General features: G+C 42.2%; 1 protein-coding gene across 1 annotated transcript in view; it reads right to left on the bottom strand.

The window, feature by feature from the left end:
- LOC148526981 (centrosomal protein of 192 kDa-like) overlaps positions 1-21,312 on the bottom strand; it is a 207,086-nt gene that overhangs the window by 108,266 nt on the left and 77,508 nt on the right. Inside the window, exons 10-12 of the mRNA XM_088469516.1 lie at positions 20,730-20,895; positions 8,009-8,154; positions 7,827-7,934 (exon numbers count right to left, since the gene is read on the bottom strand). Coding sequence (XP_088325642.1) covers positions 7,827-7,934; positions 8,009-8,154; positions 20,730-20,895 — 420 coding nt within the window. The remainder of the gene's footprint in view (positions 1-7,826; positions 7,935-8,008; positions 8,155-20,729; positions 20,896-21,312) is intronic.

Genomic DNA, 21,312 nt, shown 5'->3' with positions numbered 1-21,312 from the left:
TTAGAATGCCACTACAAACAGCACCGTAAAATTAATATATTGGAAAGGTGAAGCATATAATATAGATCTAGCCTTTAAAAAAGGTAAAAGTTCAAAGTCAATGTTGAGACCTTTAGGTTGTAATGTATCCAACTCAAAGATCATTTTAGTTTCTTCTTTGGATAGGCAGGTATTTAAATCACCCCACTCTCCACGGTACCTTAATTTGTCTCAGACCTGTGAATGAGAGTTTTGAAGGATCCCCATTATGTGCTTCCATAAAGTGTTTTGGAACACTATGATTCTCCTTTTTATTCTTTATATTATTCAGATGTTCGTTGATTCGTGTTGTTAGTTTGCAGATAGTTTTGCCTACATACTGATACCCGCAAGGGCAATATAGCAAGTATATGATTCCCTTTGAATGGCATGTCATTTTTTCTCAGATGTAAAATCTCTTGCCTGTTGAATAGGATTCAATAAAAGTGATGGGTTTTGTAGAGCAGTTTTTTGTTTTTCTCCATGCTATGCATGTTCCACAGCTGTAGAAACCTGCTGTTTCGTCTTTTAGCCACGTTGCATTTTTTTCTTTTTTACTTTTTAGGTGACTTCTAATTAGGTTATTACCTATTGTGGGTGCCTTTTTATAGATGAATCTTGGTTTTTCAGGGAGAATAGAAGCCAATTCATCATCTGCTTTCAAGATGTGCCAATGTTTCTCCAACAGTTTACTTTGTCCAGACTATTCCGTAATAAATGTGATATCTTTATCCCATGCACCTGACTTTTTTCCTTATATTGCAAGAGGGTTTCCCTCTGTAGTTCGTGTACTTCATTTCTGTCTTCCTTTAATTGATTCTCATTATAATTTTTGGCCTTGAACCGAGTTAGAAGAAGATTGGATTGTTCTTCCCAGTCTTCTTTTTTTGAGCAGTTGCGTTTTATTCTTTTCAGTTGTCCCTTTGGAATATTCGTCAACCATTGTCGATGGTGGTTACTCCTTGCATCTAGATATCCATTGCAATCCACCTTTTTTCTGAAGGTCTTCGTTTCTATCTTGTTGTTCTCTATGAAGATGGTGAGATCCAAAAAATTAATTTCAGTGCTGTTGATTTCACTTGTAAATTCCAAATTATCTTCATTGTTATTAATATGTTCTATGAATTCCTCCAGTAGTTATTGTTTTTCATCCCATATAATCAGGACATCGTCGATGTAACGGGCCCATAAAATAAGGTTCGCACAGTAGTTATTTGTCCAAATGGTTTCTTTTTCCCATTGTGACAGGAATAGATTCACATACGATGGTGCAAATGATGTTCCCATTGCTGTCCCTTTCTTCTGAATGTAAAATCGATCTTCAAACCAAAAATAGTTGTGGTTGAGTATGAAGTTAATTCCTTACCAAAATGTATTCAATTTGTTGTTGTTCAAAGCCGGAGTCGTCTTCTAAAATTCTCCTAACATTTCTACAGCCTTTCTAGTGTTCTATACACTTATACAGTTACTTAATGTCACACGTTGCCAGGGTATATGTGTCTTTCCAAGTTATTTTCTGTAGAATACTCAAGACTTGCATGGTGTCCTTCAGGTGTCCACGTTGAGATGTTACTAAGGGTTGCAGGAATAAATCGATGTAGCTAGAAAGGTTTTATGACAGGGAATCTATCCCTGCCACTATTGGCCTCCCCGGTGGATTCATAGAATTCTTATGCACCTTGGGGAGTTGGTAGAAAACAGGTATCTTAGGACAATCCGGATAGAGATATTCGTACTACTTTTTTGTCAGGATGTTATTTTCCTTTCCTTTCTTCAAAATCGAATTTAAATTCCTTTTTGAAGACCTCTGTAGGGTTTTTTTTCAAGATTTGATAGGTCTCTTCATCCTTAAGTTGATTTTCTGCTTCCAGTATATACTTTTCTTTGTCCAAGATGACAATTCCACCTCCCTTATCGGCTGGTTTCACTACTATTTTCTCATTCTTACTCAGATTTTCTAAGGCTTTTCTCTCTGGCCGTGTTAAATTCAATCTCATTTTCCTATTGTTATTATTAATTTCCGGTATCTTACGGATGTCGCTTTCCACCGATTTTTGAAAAGTAGCTACCAGATACCCTTTTAGACGTTGCAGATAAAATACCGATTTCTCTTTTAGGTCTGTATGTTTAAATTTGGTAGTTACCATATTATCTATATGTTGATGTTCTTTCTTTACAAAGAATTTCTTCAAAGTTATTTTTCGCATAAACTTATGTAGATCTATATAACTGTTAAACTTGTTAATTTGATTCATTGGGGCAAATTTTAGCCCCATACTTAGGAGCTTTCTCTCAGATGGAGTGAGTATGTGGCAGCTTAGGTTGAATACCCCCTGCGCAACATTTTTTTGTTCGTTCTCCCATCTTTCTTTCCTTTTCTCCCTTGTCCGGACTTGTTGCCCACCTCGCTTTCCACGCTTGATGTTGTGGAGCTTCTTTTTCTTCGATCTCTTTTTCTGTTTGTTTGGGGATTGAGTGGAATCTTCGGTATAGCTCCCGTACTCCTTATTGTCTCGCTGTTCTGAGCCAATTCTAAAAAAGCATCCAAGAATTCTTCTGTCTCATCTATCAATTCTTTTTCTTCAATGGTCTTTTCAAATGTGTGAACCTTATTTTATGGGACGTTACATCGACGATGTCCTGATTATATGGGATGGAAAACAAGAACTACTGGAGGAATTCATACAACATATTAATAAGAACGAAGATAATTTGGAATTTACAAGTGAAATCAACAGCACTGAAATTAATTTTTTGGATCTCACCATCTTCATAGAGAACAAGATAGAAACGAAGACCTTCAGAAAAAAGGTGGATTGCAACGGATATCTAGATGCAAGGAGTAACCACCATCGACAATGGTTGACGAATATTCCAAAGGGACAACTGAAAAGAATAAAAAGCAACTACTCAAAACAAGAAGACTGGGAAGAACAATCCAATCTTCTTCTAACTCAGTTCAAGGCCAAAAATTATAATGAGAATCAATTAAAGGAAGACAGAAATGAAGTACACGAACTACAGAGGGAAACCCTCTTGCAATATAAGGAAAAAAGTCAGGTGCATGGGATAAAGATATCACATTTCTTACTGAATATTTTGGACAAAGTAAACTGTTGGAGAAACATTGGCACATCTTGAAAGCAGATGATGAATTGGCTTCTATTCTCCCTGAAAAACCAAGAATCATCTATAAAAAAAGGCACCCACAATAGGTAATAACCTAATTAGAAGTCACCTAAAAAGTAAAAAAGAAAAAAATGCAACGTGGCTAAAGACGAAACAGCAGGTTTCTACAGCTGTGGAACATGCATTGCATGTAGAAAAACAAAAAACTGCTCTACAAAACCCATCACTTTTATTGAATCCTATTCAACAGGCAAGAGATTTTACATCCAAGAAAAAATGACATGCCATTCAAAGGGAATCATATACCGTATATACTCGAGTATAAGTCGACCCGAATATAAGCCGAGGTACCTACTTTTACCCAAAAAAACTGGGAAAACTTACTGACTCGAGTATAAGCCTAGTGTGGGAAATTGCAACAGCTGGTAGTGCCCCCAGTAGTAATTCCCCCTGGTTGTGCCCCCAGTAGTAATCCCCCCCCTGGTAATCCCCCCTTTCAGTGCCTCCAGTAGTAATCCCCCCCTGGTAGTACCCCCAGTAGTAATCCCGCCTTTTAGTGCCCCCTGTAGTAATCCCCCCTTTTAGTGCCCCCTGTAGTAATCCTCCCCTGTAGTAATCTCCCCCTGGTAGTGCCCCCTGTAGTAATCCCCCCCTGGTAGTTCCCCCAGTGGTATTCCCCCCTTTTAGTGCCCCCTGTAGTAATCACCCCCTGATAATGCCCCCTGGTAGTGCCCCCTGTAGTCATCGCCCCCTGGTAGTGCCCCCTGTAGTCATCGCCCCCTGGTAGTGCCCCCTGCAGTCATCGCCCCCTGGTAGTGCCCCCTGTAGTCCCCCCCCCCTAGTAGAGAGAGACGTGATAACAATAAAAAAAAAAAAAACCACTTACCTGAAACTCCCGTTCCTGGTCCCGCCGCTGTCCGCTCATGGTCCCGCCGCTGTCCGCTCCTCCGGCCGCTTTGCATGGGAGAGACGTCGTCATGGCGACATGTCTCCCATCACCCACTGCGGGAGCCGGAAGATGGCTCCCGCAGTGGGAGCAGCAGCAGCCGCTGAGAGTCTGACAGACTCTCAGCGGCTGCTGATTACAGCAAACACATAGCTGCCGGCAGCTATGTGTTTGGCAGTGTGTAGCGCTGACCGAACTCCGCCCGGTCAGCGCTACACTTGACTCGAGTATAAGCCGAGGGGGACTTTTTCAGCACATTTTTTGTGCTGAAAAACTCGGCTTATACTCGAGTATATACGGTACTTGCTATATTGCCCTTGCGGGTATCAGTATGTAGGCAAAACTATCTGCAAACTAACAACACGAATCAACGAACATCTGAATAATATAAAGAATAAAAAGGAGAATCATAGTGTTCCAAAACACTTTATGGAAGCACATAATGGGGATCCTTCAAAACTCTCATTCACAGGTCTGAGACAAATTAAGGTACCGTGGAGAGGGGGTGATTTAAATACCTGCCTATCCAAAGAAGAAACTAAAATGATCTTTGAGTTGGATACATTACAACCTAAAGGTCTCAGCATTGACTTTGAACTTTTACCCTTTTTGAAAGGCTAGATCTATATTACATGCTTCACCTTTCCAATATATTAATTTTACGGTGCTGTTTGTAGTGGCATTCTAATTACTATAATATATATTATCCTTTATATTCCGATTGTCTTATAATATGTCAATATTGTCTGTGTGTTTTGTTTTGTGTTAATCTTATGGCTTAACATCAATAGCCGAATAGGACATTGACAGTTCTGTATTGCTCTCTGTGTCCAGGTTGTGGGCGGAAGAGAGGATCACATGAACTCTGGAGGGTACCGGGCGGAAGTGAACCCTATGTTGCACGCACAGACAGCGCTTGTAGCAGATGATATCCAGCAGTGGGTTGGGGGGGGTGAAAAATAAAAAAATAAAAAACGCTGAAAATGGCAATTTTTCATCCTTGAAGGTCCCGTCATCTGTTTGTCGCAACGTGGGTCGTCATTCCAGCTTGCCGTTTTCTTCCTATCTACTGGACTTTGGCAGGAAGTTCTTGAGCTCTATTACCTTTAGCTACCTCTAGTTCCTCCTCCTACGTGGGGAAATTTCAACTGGTGATATTTCCTATTCATCCTCTGATTTCTTCATTCAATGGGCCTGGAATCCTAGCTTAGATGGATGGATTTCTAGACGGTCCTGGTCGACAGTTCCGCTGTGGGCTCTCGCCTTCACTCTGTAAGGTCAGAGCTTGCGGTCAGGTCTTTCACTCTCTACTTTTGTTAGCAAACGGGATATGCTTAGCTCGAAGCCGGCCTCCTTGTATCGGGGTGGCCTTCCTCGATGGTTCATCTTTTCTGGCTGTGGTTATGTTTTTGTTTTCTTGCATCCTGTTCTTATATTGCTGAAACTCTGTCTTTTCAGTGGGGTTTTCAGAGGCAGTCTGGAAACGTGCTTCTGCTTGTTGGCTTGCCGTGTGGCTGTTCGGTGCACAGTTCATGCTTTTGTTCTGTTTTAACATTAGTTTTGACAACCCCGTTTTTAGTCTTGGTTGTGACGTTCTACAAGCTTCTCAGCACCTACCCACCCAGGAGGTCAACTTTGGGACGTCCCTATTGTGTATACTCCACTGTCCCCTAGTGGATGAAGGAGAAAATAGGATTTTGGTACTTAATCCCTTTCTCCAAATCATGAGGGGACACTGGACGCCCTCCCGTCGCTGTTCCTTGTTGCAGTGCTTCTTTGATGGTTTCTCAGTTGTAACTAGTTATCTGCAGCGTGTCTGTTTCATGTCGATGTGTTCAGGTGGGGAACAGAGGGGGAAGAAGCCAGCTACAATTCTGAAGGAATTTAAAGTGCCAGGCTCCATTCATTACCTGTCTATACCCCATTGTATACAGCAATGGCCAAACGTTTTGAGAATGACACAATTATTGGTTTTCACAAAGTTTGCTGCTTTAGCGTTTTTAGACATAAGTCAGATGTTACTAATGAAATGCTTGTAATTTTACTTCAGTATTCCAAAGTGTCAACGGCTTTTATTAACAATTACATTAAGTTTATGCAGAGTGAATATTTGCAGTGTTGACCCTTCTTTTTGAAGACCTTTGCAATTCGCCCTGGCATGCTGTCAATCAACTTCTGGGCCACATACTGACTGATGGTTGCCTATTCTTGCCTAATCAATGCTTGGAGTTTGTCAGAATTTGTGGGTTTTTGTTTGTCTACCCACCTCTGGAGGATTGACCACAAGTTCTCAATGGGATTAAAGTCTAGGGAGTTTTCAAAATGTCAATGTTTTGTTCCCCGAGCCACTTGGTTATCACTTTTGCCTTATGGCAAGGTGCTCCATCATGCTGGAAAGGGCATTGTTCGTCAAACTGTTCTTGGATGGTTGGGAGAAGTTGCTCTTGGAGGATGTTTTGGTGCCATTCTTTATTCATGGCTGCGTGCTTAGGTAAAATTGTGAGTGAGCCCACTGCCTTGGCTGGGAAGCAACCACACACATGAATGTTCTTAGGATGCTTTACTGTTGGAATGACACAGAACCAATGGAAGCGCTCACCTTTCCTTCTACGGGGACAAGAGTTTTTCCAGATGCCCTGAACAATCTGAAAGGGGATTCATCAAAGAAAATAACTTTACCCCAGTCCTCAGCAGTCTAATCCCTGTACCTTTTGCAGATTATCAGTCTGTCCCTGATGTTTTTCATGGAAAGTGGCGGCTTCTTTGCTACACTTCTTGACACCAGGCCATCCTCCAAACGTCCTCGTCTCACTGTGCGTGAAGATGCCTGCTGTCATTCCTGAGCAAGCTCTGCACTGGTGGTACCCCAATCCCACAGCTGAAGCAACTTTAGGAGACGGCGTTTGCTGGATGTTCTTGGGCGCCCTGAAGCCTTCTTCACAACTATTGAAACTCTCTCCTTAAAGTTCTTGATGATCTGATAAATGATTGAATTAAGTGCAGTCTTACTAGCAGCAATATCCTTGCCTGTGAAGCCCTTTTTTGTGCAAAGCAATGATGACTGCACATATTTCCTTGCAGGTAAGCATTGTTAACAGAGGAAGAACAATGATTTCAAGCTCCACCCTCCTTTTAAAGCTTCCAGTCTGTTATTGTAACTCAATCAGCATGACAGGTGAGAGTGTTGACGAGGACAAGGCTGGAGATCACTCTGTGTTAATGAGAGAATCACTGACTTGTCAGCTGGTCCTTTTGTGGCAGGGCTTAAATGCAGTGGAAATGTCTTTGGGATTAAGTTCATTGTCATGGCACAGAGGGACTTCGCAATTAATTGCAATTCATCTGATCACTCTTCATGACATTCTGGAGTATATGCAAAATTTCCATCATAAAAACTGAAGCAGCAGACTTTGTGAAAACCAATAGTCATCTCAAACCTTTTGGCCATGGCTGTATACTCCAGTATCCCCTATGGATTCGAAGAAAGGGATTCATCGGTAACTATCTAGGTCGTAACTTGATGGCCTCATGTTCTTTATAATAGGATTTTGGTAAAGTAGCGTAGTATCTTTGAAACTTCCTTGCTGCTGAGCCCTTTATTACAAAATAAATTTAAAGGGGAGTCATTTGAGTGCTGAGATAGACAGATATTCCTTTAAAACAAAAATACATTACACTGTATGTCAACAGCTAACTATGGAGAACATGGTCACAAATTCCGCAAATCACTTACTTGCTGAAGATCATGGCTGATAGCTGTACTTTCTAAGCTGGAATTATTTTCTTTGGGTTCCTTTGATATTTCACCATTGCCAACAGGGTCTATCCAGTCTTCTGTTGCCTGGAAAGAATATATATTTTATTTTAAACCCTGAAACAATATAAACCTTAAAAGCATACCGTATTGTTAAATACCTGTGTCTGAAAATCCACATTCTCCTGCCCAGCCACGTTTCTGGGATCCATGTTGTTTTTCCATGAAGCAGCTCTCTGTGTATTTGAGGTCTGTAAATAGTTAATTCCATCATCACTTCCACTGCTGCCATCTCCAAAATCAACTCCTAGAAAAAAAAAAAAATAAATTTTCAGAAAATCAAGGTGGGTGTATAGCTTCAAATCCGGAGTGTACTGTGCTAGCATAGCAACACAGAGCATGACTAGCGAGAATCATCATATAACAGAGATCCAGTTCTAATTTGAGATATAAATCACAAGCAACCAACATTATTCATTTTCAGTCGGATCCTCTAAGCCAGGCCTGGACAACCTGTGGCTCTCCAGCTGTTGAAAGTCCCTGCATGTCTTGCTATTAGAGCAGAGTTTGCCAAACTTTGTCCTCAAGGCTCCCCAACAGTTCAGGTTTTAGAGATTTCCATGCTTGACCACAGTTGACTTAATTAGTACCCAAGTAAATTTGATTCAACCATGGATCTCTCTAAAATATGAACTGTTGGGGTGCCCTGAGGACTGCATTTGGGAACCTCTGTATAGAGAATGCCAAAACTGTCAGGACATGCTGAGATGTGTAGTTTCACAGCTGGAGAGCGACACGTTGGTCAGGCCTGCTATAAGCAGTTAGAAGTTATTATGCATGAGTAGTAGTTTAGATCATGGCTATTGCATTTGTTCAAGGCAGTATGGGTAAGTGATTTACAGCAGCAGGTTTTTAAATGTTTATGACACAATAGCCTGTATAGCATGCACTACGTTTTTGGCAATTAGTGACATTGAGCAACCAAGTGAAAATTCCCCACTGTAATTGTAATAGACAAAAAAACTACAAACTGGACATAGTTCACAGCAGCATGTTGGCTGGTGCTAGGCACGTATCAACCCTGTCTTTAAAATGGATTATACTGTATTATTTTTGAAGTTTGTATTATAATCTTTAATGCCGTATGGCGTAGTGAGGCTAGGTTTATTAGGACACATCTGTACATGTCTCTTTTTTCCCTAGTACCCTACAATGTCGGACTCTGTGCTCGCCTTTCATTTGGTGGTCTCATTGAGTGCTTACATGCTTTCCACTACCTGTGACTCACAATCATTTGCTCATCAAAATACATAGCGATACCCAACCCTCTTCCCCCATCTGCTTCCTACCTAGTTTTTCAGATACATTTTCTGTGTTCTTACAGTATGTCAATTTACAATACCTGCAGAAACTATGTATACCTTTAAAGATTAAATATTCAGATACTACAAAGTATTAATCAGTCGCCTTTTGAAGGATGCTATCTGTGAAATGCAGAGCATACGTAGCTTGACAACCCAATACAGAGCAAAGCCAATTACTGTAGGAGGGCGACAATTTCACTTGAGTCCTCTCTTTGAAACCATGAGCCCCCTTAGAAGTTAGTTATTGTCTGGTAAATGGTGTGATCACCAGACAATAACCCTCTACATTACATAAATCATTGAGGTCAAGGTATGGCCTGGACCTCCTTCATCCTGGCTTCATTAAAATCAGGAACACCCTCATTTGAAATAGTAGAATTCCTTCTTTTAAATTGTAGGACCTCATAAGGATTGTCTGTTGCTAAAATATGATCACCAGATAAGATATTACCCTGCACTACAGAAATATTAGAAGAGACTGGAGTGGAGGGCACAAAAAGTACTGGATAACTGGACCTAGGGCACGCTGGTTTTAAACAGGGCATCCCCTCTCTCAAACCTTTACGCATCGGTAGTAGATTACTGTCTGTTTATCACCAGACAACAGTATCATGCCTATAGAAAGCATTCAATCATCCAGAGACAAGGCATGGAGTTTCAATGCCCAGATCTCCACCATCCTGCCTTCAATTAGCTCAGGTGTGCCTTCATTAGACGCAGTAGGTTGACTACTTTTCAAATTCTCTTTTTGCACTACCATATAATCCCTACCCATTGTGTGCATTCCATTCAAACATGCAAAAAGCAAACAAAACAAATAAAACACTTACTGCCTTGCTACTCTTCACAACCATTAGACTTATTGGGAAATGCACATTTAATACATATAATACTTATTAAAGAATTCAATGAGAAGTTTTGTTTTACATTTTTTATTTGAGGGATTATTACATTTATAAAGTTGTATTTTTTACGCTCATTATTTTGGTTATATCAATTTTCTATTACTAGTAGGTTAAAGGTGCGTACACACTACACGATATGCTCCATGAGCGATATCGTGTAGTGTGTCCCCGGCAGGCTGTGCTCAATGTCGTTCATGACATTGAGCACAGCCGCTGAACGATATCATTAACTATACCGTTCAGCGCCGGGCTCTCTCCCCCATTCCCCAACATGCAGCAACCTGACGAGGTTGTCAGATTGTGCTGCATGTTTAGGCGATGGACAATGTCGGAAACGACCAGCGGGAGTGCACATCGCTGGTCGTTTCCGACATAAAAGTGCACGATTTGTGCACGATTACTGAGCGATTGCACGATTATGATGTCGTAATCATGCAGTCGCTCAGTAATATCACCCAGTGTGTACCCACCATTAGAGTCTTTGCATATGTGTTTCATTATGTAATAATTATGGTAAATGGAGCACTAGCATGTTCTTTATAATATTGTTTTTTGGGTGTGGCCGACTGGCATAGGAGCTGGACGCGCTTTTTCCAGAGCTCCTGCCAGACATCCCTGATAACCCACCCTGGACCACTTTCAAAGTGTTTACCAGATCACCCTTTCTGGCTACCTCTACCCCGCTGCCATACACCTACCTTGTGCCCAGGTCCGCAGAATGGGTAGATGTTTCAGTCTGTCTCTGCGGGTTGTGGCCTGTGCACGTGGGAGCTGGGGCCTCGATTAGTGCACTGGGACTAGCGGTGTGACTCCCGCGTTGTCCGGCTGCTGCTGCTCTCCCTCCTGGACTCCGGCGGTGTGCCGCTCGCCGGGCTTCCTCCTCGAATTGCTGCTACCAGGCGCCTGGACCTCCAGAGTGCTCCCCCGCTGCCCACAAGCCGGAAGTGTTGGGCTGCCAGCGGCGTAATCTCCCGCGGGACTACCTCCTGCTTGTGGCTCTCTGGACTTCGGATGACCCCCTGGAGACACTGAGCTACCAACTGCCTCAGGGTCTCTTGTGCCAGCTGGTCGCTGTGTGCGCTGTGAAGTGACAGTGGTGGCCTGGATTCTGGACTGATAACCCTGCTCCTGGTGAGTCCTGTGGGAGGCTGATCCCTGCCATTACATAACTCTCCCTGTATGCCTGCTTCCCAGATGCCCTGCTTATCCTCCAGGTCTACCTAACATATTGTTACATACATCTACTCCAGATTTCAAGGTGCTGCTTATTTTACAGGGGGTTTCACCATTATTCTTTCACTAGACTGACCCTGGCTTTACTAATCTATTATACTGAAACCAGTTTTTTTCTCTGAATGTCAACTCCTGTGCACCGGTGACACCTGGTGGTGTTTTTTGATACTACGGAAATCATTGACTTTTCCTTGTTTACCATTATTTCCGGTCATTATTTTACGAGACAGGGATTGGAGTGCGTACACCCCCGTTTCTCATTCACAACTTTGGGATGGTCTCTTTCATATGCTGATGTCGGCCTAGCCATATTCTAGGGGGGGGGGATGGGCCAACGGCGACCCTGATTGCAATATACTCTACGCACACTTTTGGAACCATCGGTGACGTTTTCTCTTTTCCTTTTTACCCTCCCATTGTTCTTTGCTACCTGCCCCTTGGTGAGAGGTAGTAGAAGCTCTCAGATGGAACAAAAGAGACCCCAGAAGAAAGATTCTGCCTGCCTTATACCTACTTCAGATTTGCGACCGTATCTTAGACCCCAGGGCTCTGCTCAAACAGGGGGGGGGGGGGTCATCTGCTCCTCCATCTCCTAAACTTTCCCTGGCCTCTGACTCTCCGTCCCGGACTGAAGATTCTTCCATGGGCCCAGACGCTGCTTCGGGGCTGGGTGGGATCTCAGATCCTGCAGATGCTGTGGTCCATGCACAAGTAAACAAAATTTTGAGCAGTTGGAAAGTAGAATTCATGAAACTGTTCGCTCTGAATTGCTTTGATCCAAGGAGACGTATCTCATCTCGGCAATAGCCTTGCCTCCTTAGAAGATTTCACCTCCGGCTCCACGGCTGCACATAAAGCCCTCCGTGAGTCCATTCTCAGACAATCGGTGGTATTTCAGCAATTTCAAGATCGCCTCGATGACTTGGACAATAGAGGCGGAATAATCTGCGGATCAGAGGGGTGTCGGAAGATATCTTACCACAAGGTCTTGTCGGCTTCCTCACCAAGGTCTGCAATGACCTCCTGGGCCGGGATACCAACTCTCGGGTAGGAGTTTGATGGAGCCCATCGCGCCTTGCGTCCCAGAGGAGCCCCGTCAGACCGCCCAAGAGATGTTATTTGTCGGCTGCATTATTATTCCCAGAAGGAAGATATCTTACACAAGGTTCGTCGTTTGGATGTCAAACATCAACAATCAACAGTTTCAGATCTTTCAGGATTTGTCTTGGTCGACACTCCAAAAAAACGCAGAGCTTTACATCCTCTTACTGCTGAACTGCGGAGGCTCGATATTAAATACAGATGGGGATTCCCTTTCAGCCTTCAAGTTAACCATAACGGCAAGTTGTCTACCTTCAAAGATCCAGCTGACCTCCCCTCTTTCTGTTCCACCCTGAGCATTCCTTTGGTATCCCTTCCGGAATGGCAGGAGTCACTTTTGGGTTCTTTCCCGCCAGAGCTCTCTCATCCCAACAATGACTGGCATCTGATGTGTCGCAACCCGAAACCTCCTACTAACCACAGCAAGTTGTTATGGTCTTCATATATTCTGAGCAGTCTTCCATACTCCTACAAGGGGACTCAATATACTTTCCAGATATTTCTATGGAGAAATAATTTTCTTTGTTTGTCCCTTTTGCTGTTTCTCATCTTGTTTTTTAGGTTTTTTGGATGATGCCCTGTATGGAAACTGGCAAGCCAAATCCTTCCCTTTGGTTCTCCTCTGATTGTATATCCTTTTCAATGTGTTATTGCATTATTTATGTATGTTTCAGTTAGATATTACCAATAAGCATTCCCCAAGGGGCACCCTTGGTTCGATCAATCTAGATATGTTTTTTCAGTGTTCTTTCTTTTGTACTAGAAGACACCAATTTGATTGTATCTGCGATGTCTTTAAAAAGTTTTGTATGCACTGGTTTTTTATTAGGGTCGCTGTTTGTCACTGACCCCCGATGACCCCCTTACCGCCCAGTTTCTCTTGGTGTCAGTCGTGCTTCTCGTGCCCAAGCTCCCAAGTGGCGGTAGTGTTTACAAGCTATTGTTCCTTATTATGTGTTGTTTTTTTTCTCTCTCTTCCTTTTTTTTACTTTGATTACCCCAATGTAACTCCCCTCCCTGGGAGAGTTGGTGTGCTCCATCCCGATTTCTGTTTACTGTCACAATAGATGATGGCGGTTGATACACGAGCTACAACCATTAAAGTGGTTTCGCTCAACGCAAAGGGCCTAAATTTGCCAGAGAAAAGATCTAGAGTGCTACGTGACCTGTTCACAGCTAAGGCGGATGTAGCGTTTCTCCAGGAAATGCACCTTAGTAAAATGCGATCTAAGGATAGGGGCATCAGCAGACCTAGTCTCTCTTTATATTAACAACACTAAAAGGCAAATCCCTAGGAGTTGCCATTCTGTTATCTAAGCGCCTCCCGTTTCTAGATGTGACCTCAGTAGCTTTAGAGGAAAGCAAGGACACTTTTGGTTAAGTGCACATTATTTGGCCAATTGTATACATTTATTAATCTTTATGTCCCCAACCAGAATCAGCCATCTTTTCTCTCAACCGTCCTGGATCGGAGTGCCTCGCTGGTCATAGGTATTCCGGTTCTTGGGGGTGATCTAAACTGGTCTCTCTAACCGGAAGTGGATGTTTCAGAAACACCTGCTAGATTCTCGCTGACTTCCCATCGCAAGGTTAGATGCTCCCTCCATGACCACAAGTTGGTTTACACTTGGAGACTCCAGCACCCGGGGGACAAGTACTACACTTTTTATTCCAGACCCCATGGTGTATACTCCAGACTAGATTATTTTTCGCTCCCACAGAGATTTTTACATTTGATTAATTCCACTACCATAGGTCTTATTACGTGGTCTGAGCACACCCCCATTTCTCTGACCCTTGAGACCTCATGCCCCTATTCAAAGCAATGTGTGTGGCATCTTAATGAACAAATTCTAGCTGACCCACGATGTAAGTCTCAATTGGTAGAGGCAATTAATGATTACTTCTCCTTTAATGAGACACGTGAGGTCTCTGGGGTCACAGTGTGGGAGGCTCATAAATGTGTTTTACAGGGGAAACTTGTCCAACTGGGTTCAATGCTCAAACGTGAAAAAAACGAGTAGGAAAATTGCCCTGTTCCAGCAGCTTAGAGTGTTGGCAACAACACAAGTCCTCCCCTTCCCTTCAAATCCTACCTAATTTGACTGAGACTAGGTATGCCCTTAATGCTTTGCTCTTTGACGACATTAAAAAAAAAAAAAAAAAAAGATTACCGACTCTGTAGAAACCGGTTCCATCAATGTATAAATAGAGAAATTAGCCAGGAAAATTGCTTGCCAGAGCTTTGAGGGCCCAGAGAGCCACTTTGTATATTCAAACAGTCAAGGACTCTGCAGGGATCCAGCATCATCTTACTAAGGATAATGCCGGCACATTCCATGTTTATTACACCAAATTATATAACCTACGGGATCCATTGTCTCCAGAATCCTTAGCTTCTTCTCAGGATCTTGTAGCCCAATACCTCAGAGAATCTGGCCTTCCTAAATTAGAGGAAGACAGTGCCTGGTTAGACTCTCCTTTCTCCCTTTTGGAGTTTGAGACAGCTCTTAAAGACACGCCATCCGGAAAAAGCCCAGGTCCGGATAGCTTTGCTATAATTTATTATAAACTTTTCAAGGATTCCCTTTTGCCTAAAATGCTCTGAGCCTTCAATGCTATTACATACAAGTGTGGGTTTTCTCCTCAATCACTGGAGGCCCACATAACAGTTAACCCAAAGACAGGTAAAGACCCGGGGTAGTGTGCAAGTTACTGCCCTATCTCCCTCCTAAATACTGACCTGAAATTGTTTGCAAAACTTATTGCTAATAGAATCAAGACGCTGCTCCCTAACTTAATACACTCGAACCAAGTAGGTTTTGTACCCGGGAGGGAGGCACGGACAACACCATTAAAGCTATAGATCTTATTCATCTGGCTTCTGGTGGCCCTGTTCCTGTGGTGATGCTTTCAACAGATGCAGAGAAGGCATTTGATAGAATTAGCTGGATATTCATGGAAAGGGTTTTGCAACACCTGGGTCAGGGTCCTGCGAGTCTCAAGCGCTTTATCGCTTCCCTTCTGCTCGGATTAAGATTAATGGTAGCCTTTCAGACCCGGTTCAGATCAATAATGGTACTAGACAGGGATGCCCCCTTTCTCCTGTCATTTTTATATTATGTATAGAGGCTCTCGCGTGTACCATTAGACTTAATCCTAACGTCACAGGATTGAAGGTGAGTGATACGAACTAAATTAGCACTGTTTGTGTTCTTGTCTAACCCTGTCATCTCGATCCCTAACCTGATGGCAGAGTTTCATCACTTTGGTTCCCATTCCAATTTTAAAGTAAACTTTTCTAAATTCATGGTGGTGAATGTGTCGGCAACCCCCCCCCCCCCCAATCCCCCTATTCCCTCCCACCCTCTATTGCAGGGCTCAAACATGCCTTCCCCTTCACATGGCATGCCACTAGTCTCAGGTACCTTGGAGTTACTCTACATACTGATTCTTCTCGTCTACTTGACTTCAATTTTAAACGGTTGCTCCTTACACTCCGCTCAGATCTTAGGAACTGGCGTACCAAGCGGCTCTCATGGTTCAGTAGAATTAGTGTAATAAAAATGAATGTTCTCCCTAGAGTTTTGTTTTTCCTCCAAACCCTGCCCATACATATCCCCAAGTTATGGTTCCGGGAGCTACATAATGTTGTCAGAGACTTTGTATTATGGGGAAACAACAGACCTAGGTTTCAACACGCAGTTCTCTTCAGATGCAGACATATGGGAGGCCTTCAGTTGCCCCATTTCCCAGTCTACTATGACGCTATTGTGTTGGGAAGGATAATGGAGTGGTCTCAGACAACCTGCGTCACACAGTGGGTTCACCTTGAGAATCATTCCCTTCCCATACACATTGCGCAGTAACCCTGGGGATCCAGGGTTCTGGTTGTCTCCCATCCCACTATTTGCCCCATCTTAGCCTGATGGAAGAGATTACGCAAACTAAGGTGCGTGTCCTCTACTCTCTCCACCTTGCCCCCATTTTCAGTAACCCCGATTTCCCTCCGGGTGTTGCCGGTGTCGCGTTTGCCATTTGGAAACCTCAGGGAGTGCAGCGAGTTGGTCTGCTGATCGAGGGGGGAGTTGTCCTCTCCTTCTCCGCTCTGCAGGCTACATGGGGGCTTCTTCCGGCTGAGATTTGGAGGTAATCTCCAATTGAAGCACTTTCTACAAAAGGAGTGATGTTCACACGGCGGGATCTAGATATTTGATTCCCTTTGAGGATTGTGCCTGACACCATTGCGTCCGGCGCATTTTCTCTCACGGGGTTATGCACTTTTCATTGCAAATTTGTACCCTACTCTTCCCAAATATGCCAAGGATTGGGAGCGAGACCTACAACTTGATTTAGAGGAGAGTGATTGGAACAAAATTCTTCAAAATAGGTTTGCTAGCTCGGTTAGCTTCTCTGTGATTGATTCACAATTTAAAGTTCTGTCCCGATGGTACCGATGCCCTCTTACGCTAGCAAAAATGTATACAGGGCTATCGGACAAATGTTGTAAGTGTGGCAAGGAGACAGGCTCTGCACTGCATATTTGGTGGGCCTGCAGTCCCTTTTGGAGCCAGGTGATTTCTCTTACTAAGACTATAGTGGGTGAGGATACTCCCTCTGACTTTTTCTGGCTTCTCAGTGTATTCCCTGGTCCTATTTCAAACTATAAAAAGCCCCTGTTAAAGTTTCTTAATGGCGCCGCCAAAGCTGTGATCCTTATGTGTTGGCGATCAACTTCCCCTCCCACGCTTAAGGAGTGGTTCACCCGTATAGACTTATATTTGTCCATGGAAGATCTTCGAATGGGCCCGGAGAAATATCAGGAGTTTATTTCTACCTGGCACCCATGGTTAGAATTTCCAGTACATATTTAAGATCCGCGGAATGAGCTCTGATATTATTTTCCTGTCATCTCTAGTCTAACTTTTTTCTGCTAAAAGGCTGTTCCTTATGTAACATTTACTTACTTCTAATTATGAGCCACCAGCTCTCCCCACCCCCCTCTTTCTTCCATTCCCATTCTTTTTTCTTAGCCGTACTTCCCCCTTTATTTGTATTTTTCTTTTTTGTGTTAGATTGTTATTCATTTATTTATTTTGTATATTACTTTTATTTATCTGTGTTTTCTTGTTTGTTTTGGATTATTGGTGTTAAGGTGTGGATCTATTTTTATATCTAGTACTTGTTATGTATAGTTTATATTTCAAGTGATGTTACTGCTCAAGTCATGCTGCTTGTGTCAAACTGTTTTTGGAAGCAAAAAATAAAAAAACTAAAAAAATAAAAAATCTACCAACACACATATTGATTAAAAAAAAAAAAAAAAAAGTTTTTTGGGCAGCACGTTGAACACTAGTAGCATTATTGCGTGACAGCACTCAGGTCTTGGGTTCTATTCACACAAATGTAACTGTGTGGAGTTCGTAGGTTTTCCCTGTGTTTGTAAGGGTTTATTTATTTCCACTAACTCCAAAAAATATTAGTAGGTTAATTGGCTAATGGGTATCAAAGTGCTAGGGAAATTAGAAAGGAAGCTCCAATGGTACAGGGACTGATGTGAACGATTACTTAGAACGGTAATTAGCATGCCCAAGATGGCTGAATCACTTTGGTGGTAATAAGAATTATATTATCCTATTAGGACTCAAAGCACTTTACATTATTGCACACTCTGTCAGTATGGAGTTTTTTCCAATTGCCTTTTCCTACGGAGTTAATTTACACACAACATGCTTATATTATGTGTGACCAAAGGCAAGTAAGGATTTTATCCATTGTCCACTGAGACTAAAATATTGCACTCCCCAACCACCTATACAGAGTAAAATGGTATCAAAAACCATAAGAAAAACAAGTTTTCTTTTTCCTCTTTCCCTACCACATGGACACACTCATTTTTTTTCATCAGAAGCCAGGTAACTTATCAGTGTGTTTTTGGAGAGTGGGAGGTGACCAATGCAAACACAGGGAGAGTTTACAAATTCCACACAGATAGAATCTTGGTGGGACCAGATTGTGGAACAGAGTATCTGTTCACAGGTCCCACCTGATACACGATCAATGGAGATGTAGCTAATATTACAGCCGCTATACCAAGAGGGCCTTCTGAACAGACAACACCCTAAAGGATCACGACTCCTCAGACTGTCCAGTCCAAGGAACGTGCTTTTCGCTAGCACCAGACTTTCTTCCGCGGCTGAATGGGTTAGTACTTATCTGTGCTGGGATGCCAGCACAGACAACCTTCATCATTTCCTTTACCATTACTACAGAGAGGCATTTGTAGTAACTGGCTGCTCAACTGCTTTATTTTGTAACTAGAAATATAAAAAGCGTGTTATGACTGACACGCTAAGTGAGGATACATGCTGAACTTGCCCCTTTCAGACATAGAGATTCCCGGGAATTTGGCCTGCCTCGGTCAAACTCCTGGGATGTCGCATATGTGTGAAAGGTACCTACCCGGGAACACGTTCCCAGGTAGCCGACCATCCAATCAACCAGGGAATTTCCCAGGACTTAAGTCCCGGGAAATTACCTTACTTATGTCTGAATGGTGCTACCCGGGAATTTACTCCCGGGCTTTAAAAAGCTTGTGATTGGCCGGACACAGCTGCCTGTTGATGACATCATCAGCGGCAGCCGGAAAGAGGAGGACAGACGCTACACACAGTGGGTAGAAATCAGCCCTACAAGGCTGATTTTGGTGCTGGAAGGGGACATAATAGCTCAAGAGGAGGGCAGCTGCCATACATGCTGCAGAAAGACTCACGCTGGAAGGGTGAAATTGGTGCTGAAAGGGGACAGAGTAAATACAGCAATGCCTTATGGGTGCCCCTCCCAGTACCTTTATACCAAGCCTCCACCTTTGCATGACCTCATTAATGTGTGCCAGCAAAGCATCCACTTAAAATGACAAAACTGACTTTCTGTGTAAAACTCAGAAAATCCCTGCTAATTCCCAGGTAGAAGCTGTAGCGTGAAAGGGGGTCTCAACCAAATGCCAGGGAATTTGCACAGGAGAAATTCCCAGCTCGTATGTCTGAAAGGGGTATTATTGTATCTATCCAGGAGGACTGTCTTAGCTACACTGTTTCTACACAAGTTCAAATAGAAACTAGCCATGGATTCCTTCTCTATACTCTTTTTAAATTGTGTCAAAAATTGTATTTTACTGTGTCCAATTATTGTTTATTCATTTTGTGTATTTTAGTAAAATTGCTGAGTTTCTAAGACCATTCTGTCTAGTATTGTTTAGGCATTACTTAGCACAGTGTATCCATGTTCTTTTTCATCTCTTTCTGATTTGGAGCAGTCACCATATGTTTTAAACTTGCTGCTGGATATAATCATGCCGATATATTATTAAGACCTACTAACGCCAGGAGTTAGGCAGCGTTTACACTACTTACTGTACAAAATATATATTGTTAGCTCAACTGGTGCAGGGACTGACTTGCTTAACTAATCTTTGTATAAATAATATCTACTAAATGCTGCAGTGAAAGAACCATTATGCCTTGAAGAGGGCACTTCTGTTGACTTCAAAATTTTAAAAATATTAAATAAGCAATATCACTACACAAAATAAAAAAGATGGATGTAAGAAAAAAAAAATATATAAAATATTTCACATCTACTTTTCAGAACACAACCTAAAGAAACATACAATTTTAAGACTGGTGCCCCTTTAGTATGTACTTTTAAATATTAGATAAATGTATTCGGTGTCTGTAGATTGAGCGTTCAGGAACTGCTAACATGTGTTAGTATTTTCTAAAAATAACATACACAATCAATGGAGAATATGTGGCAGCCACTTTGCAGGCTTACCGATACTCTAATGGGAATTTAGAATAGGCCTTTGAAAAATAAATACATACATATCAGGACTTCAGAAGAAATGAGCTAAAATCATTATAAATCAAACGAAGTCTAATATTCAAATAAAATCAAACCTAAGTATTAGCAAAGGTTATCATGACAAAGCTGCAATTGGAGCCCGTGCTGGTGGCGGGGTCAAGTGTAGAGTATGTTTTTTTTCTATTTTCATTTTAACTTTGCTTTTCTAATTTTGCTATGGGCCCACAAATCTCTAATTACACCTGTCTACATAGGAAAAGTTGCACGTAGAAAAAAATAGCATATATTTTTAAATGTTCAAATATAGATAGACACTATAATTACTATGCATAAAAACTACACAAATCATGGCAGACTTCAGGGAAGCATTCTACTGAAAAGAGACGCAATAAGATAATAAAAAGATATGACCATACCAGCAACAAGTAAAGCTCTAGGAGAAGACCGACCATATCCTTCGGCAGACTGTCTACATGCTGACACAGCACCTTTTTTAGGAACAGTTTGTGCATCATTTGGTTCCTCTTCAGAGCTGCCACCTTCTAAACCAGGTCGAAAACTTGGCCTGCGTTGCTCATCAGTCTATAACCAATAGAAAAAAAAACCTATTATATATTGCTTTAAGAAACTTATGTCTAACAAGTCTAAGCAGAAAAAAAAAAGAAATAAAAAGAAAAAGATGATTCTAACCAGTAATTCAGTTTCTTCGAAGGTACCCTAGGGAAACCATACTTTGGGTTAGTTATCTATTCCTCCAGGATAGAGGAAAACATCAGAAAACTCACTTCCTCTATATAGCATAGCTTCTCCTATTGCCCCTTGTCTTCGTGTGACTTTCGAATTAGCTTAAACCAAATCTAATAGGAGCAAACTGGAGAGGTAATTTGTTGGCTGCCACGGACTACCTCAAAGAAACGTAATTACCGATAAAAGTAATCTGTTTTTTTTCTTCTTTAGTCAACCATCGCAGTCATGCTATGGGATTCCACCTCTGACCGC

This window comes from Taudactylus pleione, unplaced genomic scaffold (genome assembly GCF_031769625.1).
Source record: "Taudactylus pleione unplaced genomic scaffold, aTauple2 ptg000093l, whole genome shotgun sequence".
NCBI lineage: Eukaryota > Metazoa > Chordata > Amphibia > Anura > Myobatrachidae > Taudactylus > Taudactylus pleione.
This window is presented reverse-complemented; position numbering and strand designations above follow the sequence as displayed.